At 38.4% G+C, this 8,864-nt stretch overlaps 2 protein-coding genes across 2 annotated transcripts; one reads left to right on the top strand and one right to left on the bottom strand.

The window, feature by feature from the left end:
* Positions 1-506: 506 nt before the first annotated feature.
* On the bottom strand, positions 507-2,865 carry LOC111784712. Its single transcript, XM_023665326.1, has 2 exons — positions 2,413-2,865; positions 507-1,310 (listed from the first exon to the last, which is right to left on the bottom strand). The coding sequence occupies exons 1-2, from the start codon at positions 2,730-2,732 to the stop codon at positions 866-868; spliced, it is 765 nt and encodes a 254-aa protein (XP_023521094.1). The 5' UTR covers positions 2,733-2,865; the 3' UTR covers positions 507-865.
* Positions 2,866-7,544: 4,679 nt separating this feature from the next.
* On the top strand, positions 7,545-8,309 carry LOC111784713. The gene has a single exon (XM_023665327.1). It carries the CDS (start codon positions 7,545-7,547, stop codon positions 8,307-8,309), a length of 765 nt encoding a protein of 254 aa, XP_023521095.1.
* The last annotated feature ends 555 nt before the right edge of the window (positions 8,310-8,864 follow it).

Below are 8,864 nucleotides of genomic sequence, written 5' to 3'. Positions count from 1 at the left end.
GCACAAAGGTCTGTGAGTGGGATAGCTCATAAGTCGTGCACATTTTTCATAGTTGTGATTCAAATTTATATTTTAGCGGATCAATTAGCACAATTCATGTTCAAGTCATCATCGATATAATGCCAAGTTTAAGTGGAGGGAGTGTCACATGTCTTTGACATGATGGACCTACGTATCACTATATTATATACCTAAAAGTATATATATTGATATAATCATTATAGACAAGTAGATCATTTATGAGTTATTCATAATTACAACCAAGTTAAAAATCATTTATGAGTTATTCATAATTACAACCAAGTTAAAAATTTGTGTTACATCTCATCATAGATGTAGGTTCCTTTGATGGTCGATTCAAAGACTAAAAAAATAGAATCTCAAAATGTGGTTATGAAAGATTTTTAGGGTGATGAAAATCTCACATATATGTAAGTTTATTATGGTACATGTGATTACTGAAGTATTTATGACAAACTTCATACAAGGTAAAACATATAATTTCATAGTATAGTATGATAAATAGATATCAAGTATATATGATGGAATGTATAAAACAATCGAGATCAATTACAGTAAAGTGTTTACTATATAAGATAACCCTCCTAAACTTCTGGAAATTAGTGCCCATCTCCTCCAAGGATATTTCATCCGAGTATCCATCTCTCAGTTTACTTGTATGTCATCATAGGCTTGGATTAATGCGAGTGAACGGATATTACAAAATCAGAAGACTAAAATATGCCATAAATCTACTAACTTCTTAAGGGGAAAAATGTCGTAGACACTGATCTCCAGGGTATGAATATCATGAATGAAAATATATCATCTAAGAGTTTGTAAATAACTCATCTGTTACTAAAAACTATTGAGTTTTCTTAAACTCTTTGGCTTTGGATGGCTCAACACTAGAGGAACTTTCGGCCATTTTGAGTCCACTAGAGTACTTCTTAATCCTCAAGGAAATAAGAATGCTCGACCCAATACCAAGTACAGGAAAAATGTATGACCATATCTGAGATTTCTGGGAGCCAGACGCTGAAGCAACTGCAGCACCGGCGAGACTGCCAATCGACGTGTTCTGAAGTATCATTGGCATACATCCGATTACAGTAGGTAGCAGAAAGTCAAGAAAGAACCCAACTTTGGTTGCAGCAAGAGCATAATTTATAACGTACGAGGGGATCGGTGAAAAGCGGGCAAGAAGGACAAATTTCCAACCATCTTGCTCTACTCCTCTAGAAAGAAGATGGAAGTATTTGTTCCTCTGAGCCCACTCCATAGCTGAACTTGAATTCTTAAAAAGTAACCTGAACAAAAGATGACCTTGGCTTGAGAATGAGAAGAGGGATAGAGAATGGGAATTCAAAAGAACCAATCAAGAGACTCTTCAAACATTTTATATAAACAATCAAATAAAGCCTGTCAGATCACACCACGTCCCAATCAAAAAGATGACAGAAATAAAGTATATTAGAAAAACAAGCAATTTATTGGTCAAACTAACTTTGAAATGCATATATTAATCAATTCTAAATGGTTGATTGCAATCATTGATGATAGCTAAAGAAATGAAGAGTCATACAACAACCCTTTGTTTTCTGCTAAAGGTGGATTGAGTACGAACACCAATTTGCAGGTAAAGAATCCACTGCTCTCTGGCATCCATTCAAGTATGTTGACCTCAAAAAGCTCATCAATGGAGGGAGTGTGCTGTTTTTTTAAAAATCATTGGATCCCTGTTTCTACAACTTTTTCAAATGAAACAAATCCTTGGTAGCTGCTTAGACAAAAGGTATTTGGAAATCTGAAACTCCATGATCGGTTGACCACTAGCAACAAATTGTAGAACATCATAACTATACTTAGTCCACAAGTTTGAGCACTTTTTGTAAAAGACCATCAGATGACTAGATTACCTCTACTTTCATGGCACCTTTCCAGCTAAAAGATGGGTGGAGTCATTTAATCAATTGAACCTACATCAGTACTTCCCTAACATAATGATTCAGCTTCTTTGTGGCTATCCTCATCCCTTTAGATTCCAAGCAAAGATTCTTTTGAACACAATGCTAACTATTCTTATGTACAACCAGCAAAACGTGTATCATTTCACTTATCTACACAGACTAAGGAAGTCTTGAACATCTATCTTCAAACTACAGCATCAGCGAAAAGGAATCCATTTCGTGGCATCCACTTACAATTAAAATATAGAACAGATAAAAGATCCCAAGATGCGAACAAAAGAAAACTGTCCAATCAACAAACACATCTTAAACTATAGCTAGAAAATTCCAACCTAATTCCATACAACGAGCAGACGATTTCATATTACGATATATCATAAGCCTTACATGAACTCAGAATCTAATAAAGCAAAATCATGTGGCAAGAAATTAGAGATGAAACCTGCCGATCCAGAAGGAGAGGGAAGCCCCAAGCACCTTGGCAGAGAAAACGCAAATGACGGCAGGGAAGAAGCCGAAGAGCAAAGAAGCAGTGGCTTCGAAGAAGACGGCGTAGGGCAAACAGAGTGCAAGTGTGAAGGTATGGATGCCGACATACGCAGGCATGGCCCATACCCCCAAGCGATCTGACCATTGGCCGAAAACCTTGAGAGCCGCTTCTCTGTCAATTTCCCATCCGTATAGCTTCCCTAATTCTCTTAGAATCGCCACCACCGCCACAACGGCGGCTAATTTGAACCACCGTCCCCACCCAGCTCCCATCTCTCTATCTCTCTCGAGATTTGATTGTGGTCGAAACCGTCCGGCGCCGAAACTACCACCGATCGTCTTAAATGTGCACTGTGAAGCTTGCGGATCGGTGAAGCCAGTTCTCTATGTTTGTGGGCCATGACCCACTTATGCGTTTCCTTACCTTTTTTCTTTTAATTTTTGGATATTCAATACGGGCCAATAATCCATTTACAGGATTATGGATTATGAATTATGGATTTTTATTTTTTATTTTTACTTTTTTGAAGTTTCCTTTTTCGAGGTGGTTGTCATCCATTTCCATGATCGGGAAATTGGGGAGAGTTGTTTAAGATCCTTCTCTGGGTCAAACGGCCTTAAAATGCTGAATTGGTTCATCATTTCGGGTAATCATTCAACTACAAAATACCCGAATGTCAACCATGCTACTGAGTTATCTCTAGGCAGGAGAAATCTATCTATGAGCTTGTTCCTGATGATAAATGGTTGAATTGAGCGTTTGTTACCACGGTTCAACAACGTGGTGCTACAATCATCAAACCCCAAAACCTCTCAAGTGCATTGTCTACTGTTGGTGCTGCTTGTGACCACATTCATGATTGGGTACTCCAAACTTGGGAGCTTACCTAGGATCCTATATTGAATATAATTTTTTGCTTTCGAGGCTATGATACCATTCTTGATCTGCTGCATCACGATTTCTTCCTTCCGAACTTTCTCTCTAATGAAATGATAATGCACCTCCACATGCTTTATTTTAGCATGAAACATCGGATTTTTTGCTAATGGAATTGCAAATTAGTTGTTGCAATCAAATGGTATTGGATAGTTAATTTTCTGCTCCAGCCACTGCTCTGTACTCTACTTCTATAGTTGACAATGATACTATTGGTTGCCTTTTTCTATACAAAAAAATTATTCTCGAATCAAGCTTGAACACATGCCCAATGATTGATCTTCAGTACCGTGATATCCTACATAGTCAACATCATGATATCTAGCTAGCTTGCAGTCTTCTTTTCTTTTGTACAAAAGATCATAATCGATTGTGCCTTTGACATATCTCAAGATTTGTCGAGTCGCATCCAAATGAGGCTTTTTTGAACCTTGCATGTACTAACTAATGACTCCAGCTCCATTTTCAAATCCATTTGGTTGGTTAATGTAGATCTCTCGATCCAACTCTCCATGCAAGAAAGCATTTTTCATATCCATTTGCCATAATTTCCAATCTTTATTTACTGTACGATAGTGATCTTCGCCACTGGACTAAATGTTTCATCATAATCTAGTCGATATTGTTGAGAGAACCCTGGGGCTATAGTCCGAGCCTTGTATCTCTCGATTGATCCATCTGGGGTACACTTTATTTTGTAAATTCACTTGCAAAAGATGGATGTGATATCTCCTACTTTTCGCACTAGTTTCCAATTTGATTTTGCTCAAATGCTATAATTTCTTCCTCCATTGTTTGTTACCAAGCTGTATTGTGTGATGCTTCTTCATACGTCTCTGACTCTTTAACTTCATCTTCTATAATAACTGTATTGGTGTACTTTGGATTTGGCTTTAGGATTCTTTCTTACTATCTAAGTTGTTGAGGTATCATTTCCTTTTCACCGTGTTCATTTGATTGAGTCACTTCTTGTTCACCAACATTAGTGTCACTCGGATCTCCAGGCACATCAGTACTTAAGCAAATGTGTACAGTTGCTCCCTCGTCTTTTATGGAAGAATTTCTTCAATGTTGTCCAAGCTTAGTAATACTTCCTTCCCTGAGGGTCACCCCGCTTCCAATGCACCACTTCAATCGTCAATCATGTGGTTTGAGCATCCTCAATCAATGATCTAGTCATTTTCATAATCGATGTATTCTTCCATCATTGCCATGAGCTCTAGCTTATCTTCTTCTATGACACATATTGCCTCTGCATCCCATTCCTCCTCCATCTCCATGTTGGAAGATGTCACATTGCATAGAGATGCCACATTGCTTTCAACCGGCTCTTCTCTGGACCAACAAACATGTGGCCCTTCTTCCCACAGTTACATCAAATACCTTCAAACCTCTTCCCTTGAGAACTCTTGTTGTCGTTCTTCTGAGTTCTCCCTGATTGTGCAGTTCTTTGGTGACTTCTTTCTTTTTCACCATTTTTGTAACCACGTTTGGTAGACTGCTTATTGTTGCTCTCACTTTCACTTTTGTAGAGTACTTCTTCTACACCCTTTAATTTGATGTCTCCCATTTGTTTAGCCATGACTTTTTGACTAGCTAACAAATTTTCAAACTCTACAAGTGATAGTTGAGTGGGACATCCTTGTCTAACAATAACGAAGCTTCTATATTCTGGTCGCAATACGTCAATAATGATCCTGTTCATTTGAGCTTCTTCAATGAAGAATTTCGGGTCTAGTTCAGTAATCTCCCCGTAGATAAACTTGACCCTGTGGAAGTACGAAGCAATTGTTAACAATGCATTCTCCAAAAGTTGTAATCTCATAACATTTTTCTTTGAGAACAACATCACGAACGTGTCTCATACTTCTTTTGGTGTCTTGTCATTCCAAATGTGCTCTAACATCTCTTCTTCGATTCTGGTTTTCAAGGCAAATATTGCTTTGCCTGCTTTGATTCTCCATTTGCGCAAGGCACAGTTAGAATCACTAGGTGTGCCTCATTCTAGAAGCTCTTGGCCTAGTTCATGCGTGCGTTGTCGATGCGCAGGTTCAGGCCAAGATACGCAACCACCCCATTTATGTAAGCATGCGACCTGCATGTCCACTCGTATACCCAACCCAACCCAAGATGATCCACGCCCTTCTCTAGCAGCAGCTCGGCTCGGCTGATGCAATCCAACGCCTCCCCTTTGGCTTACATGGCTCGAGTTAACTATTTTGGGCTCATTTTTGTTGTCGGACCCTTTTAATCCATTTTAGAACGTTTGAAGCCGTTTTGAACATTATTGAGACTTTTTGAGGTCAGTATGACCCCTGTATACTCAATTCAAATTATTTTAAACTAAAAGTGAAATTATTTGATATCTTTAAGTAAGATAAACTCATTAGTTTATTCTAATTTGATGTCATGGATTCACATGGCTTGAATCAGACATGGAGAAACATATTCGTCTCTAATCCGATGACTCAAGTAATAATTTACAATTGCATTATCCTTTCTATCTGCATACACAAAATAAAAAATGACTGGATAAACCTCTTTGACTATAATAAAATTCTATACAATTCAAGACTCGGACTGGTTTAAGAATTGCTGTATTTAGCAGCACTTATTATTTCATTAGTCTTGGAAAAATATTAAAAAAAACAAAAAAACAAATTATCATGTATTAAAGGTACTCGAAAGTGATAGGCTCAAGTATTTTACAAAAGTCTCTTATAATTTTAGGATAATTTTAGTCCTAGCTGGAAATATTTTAAGTTTTAGCATACTAATTCGAATTAAACTTCCTTCTATTATCTTATTTGCGAACGAGGAAAAGAGTGTTAGAGTTGTACAAAACTTTTCTAGAAATCTATTTGTGGTTGAAATAATGGTGTAACCTTTTGAAGACTCATGTTATTTCTCAATTTACAATTTAATTTACATCTAAAAAGATTTCTTAAAATGAGCTATGATATTGTGAATAGAGTACGTATTTACGTATTCACACGAAAGGTGAATTAGAAATATCAAACTAATCTAATTAAAAGAATCAACTTAATTTATGGTAGACGTAGATGATGGATGTGAGTTGCACACCGGGGAAGTTTGAGCTATAGTGCTTGTAAAGAGTCAAGCCACGATCATGGTCAAGTAGAGTTGATCAATAATTTTAGTGGAAGTAATTTGACAACTACTATAATCGCAATCGAATTAGTTTGGGTAAGACTCTTAATTTATAGGAGAAACTTGAAGCGTGTTTTATACACAGCAAAGGATGTAAACTGATTATACCCAAATAAGCAATTTGGCACACTACAATTGAAATATAGAGGTAAAAAAATTGGAGTCCATGAAATAAGAGGAAGAAATATATGGAGCAAAAGAAGAAAGGTTGGAAGGAGAGTGGATGCCAACCCGGAATGAGGGTGTCAGTCTTGGTCTACAGTTGTTGTTCAAAGCCCTACATACAATGCCTTCCCCTTCCCCTCCCCCTCCCACCAATCAAATCCCTCTCTCTCTCTCCACCTTTTGTTGAATAAGACGCCATTTTTGACATGTACTAAGACCATTGGCGCCTTCAAATGTGTCCCCCCACGTGAGGGTTCGTGGGTGGGCGGGCGCGTATCACCCCCCTCTTGCTTTGCCTATACTACATAAAATGTATCCTGAAAAACAGTAATTTAATGAGTCGCGTCGCTCAGCTTCTTTTATTTAATGTAGAAAAAAATAAAAACAAAACGTCACCCTGTTTTCGGGGATGGTGGTCAGATAAGATCAGAACATAACAGAACAGAAGAGAAGAGAAGAGAAAGGAAAAGAAAAAGTGCGCGCTACGTAAGATTCAAAAATGGTCGATGGATGCGGCCGCATTTGGTGTACGACAGATCATACCATATACCCATATACACACACACCTTAACAAATCCAGTCAAACTTCTTCTTCTTCTTCTTCTTTCTTTTTTAACACCTAAACAACAAATCCCAACTACTGTTACTTTCTCCATACAACAACATTCAAAGGAGAGAGAAACTAAACCAAAAGGGTTTACCCGGGTCTCACGCCTCTTTCTTCTCCCTCCCTCTTATTCTTCCCCCATATAATCTCCTCCCCCTTCCACATTTCCCCCATTATTGCAATTACCACATTCTTCACATGAGATATGGGGATGAAGGCGCTGAGTGTTCAGAATATGGTTTCATGGTCTTGTTTCCATTTGGCCAAGACGACGACTACTACTACTACTGCTACTACTGACATTCCCGATCCCTCTGCTAACATCAAGCTCATTCTTTCCCACGGCGTTGTGAGAGTCTACCACCGACCCATCTCTGTCTCTGAGATTCTGCTTGAGTTCCCCAAGCACTTAGTTTGCCGATCCGACGCCTTTTACATCGGCCAGAAAATCCCTCATCTCTCCGAACACGACTTTCTCCAACTCGGCCATAAGTACTTCCTCCTCCCCAAGCCCTTCTTCCACTCTGTTCTCTCTTTCGTCTCAATCGCCTCTTTCTTCTCTCCTCCCAACAAACCAAACCGTTTCCACACCAATGCCGCCGCCTGCCTCCACCCTTTCGACCTCCAACGAACCCCCTCCGGCTGCCTCCGAATCCGAGTCTCCGACGAGTTCATCTCTCAGTTACTCGAACAGGGGAATCCGAAACCCCTGCCTTCACCGCCGTTGCCGCAAGGAAAAATCTGCACCACGCCCCAGTTGGCCAAGGAATACACCCAGCTGGTCAGAACCCGGCGATGGAAGCCGAAGCTGGAGACGATTGAAGAGAGCAGAAAGAAAGGCGGGATTTCTCCATTTGGGTTGAAGAAGGGAAACCCATTTCCTTCTCCACCGCCACGATCGTCCTACTCACTTCACCATCTCCGTGCCATTCACTACAAGCCGAAGATCCGCATAAAATCCCGGGATTAATTGATTAATTCATTGATTTTGTGGTTGCTAATTAACGTAGATTAGATATTAATTGTATGATTAGAGATGTGTATAAACATAACACACCAAACCCAGAATCAATTAGTTGTATAAAAATTGATGATGTATCAGAGAGTTTTGTGGGATTCATTTTTGACGGATTAAGGAGGTAATTTGTGATTAAATCAATTAGAGTTTGTGGGGGTGGGGTGGGGCCCCCTCATGTTCTTCCTTTCTTTATTTCCACACTTTGATTCAAACTTTATATCTCTAAAACGACAAAATTTGGTGAATGGGTTTTGAATAAATGTTTGTCCTAATTCCCACTCTTCAAACCTTTCCTCTTTTTCTCTTTTCTTTTCTCCCGAAACTCTCCTTTGTTACGGATCTTACATTTCATTTTAAATAATTTCATAATCATTATTTCATTAATAATAAGTATAAATATTTTCAAATAAATGATTCTGATCAAATTATATAATTTTTTTTATTAACAATTAATTATCTATCTCTTCTGTTCAAAATATTTACTTAATTATTATCCATATTAATAAT

The sequence above is a fragment of the Cucurbita pepo genome, unplaced genomic scaffold, assembly GCF_002806865.2.
Source record: "Cucurbita pepo subsp. pepo cultivar mu-cu-16 unplaced genomic scaffold, ASM280686v2 Cp4.1_scaffold000266, whole genome shotgun sequence".
NCBI classification, from domain to species: Eukaryota; Viridiplantae; Streptophyta; class Magnoliopsida; order Cucurbitales; family Cucurbitaceae; genus Cucurbita; species Cucurbita pepo.
Note: the sequence above shows the minus strand (reverse complement) of the source record. Positions and strands in the feature narration are given on the sequence as shown.

Coding starts and splice junctions, on each gene's coding strand:
- LOC111784713 (XM_023665327.1), top strand. CDS start 7,545: ATGGGGATGAAGGCGCTGAGTGTTCAGAATATGGTTTCATGGTCTTGT.
- LOC111784712 (XM_023665326.1), bottom strand. CDS start 2,732: ATGGGAGCTGGGTGGGGACGGTGGTTCAAATTAGCCGCCGTTGTGGCG. Junction 1,311..2,412: donor CTCTCCTTCTGGATCGGCAG/GTTTCATCTCTA, acceptor TCTTTTGTTCAG/GTTACTTTTTAAGAATTCAA.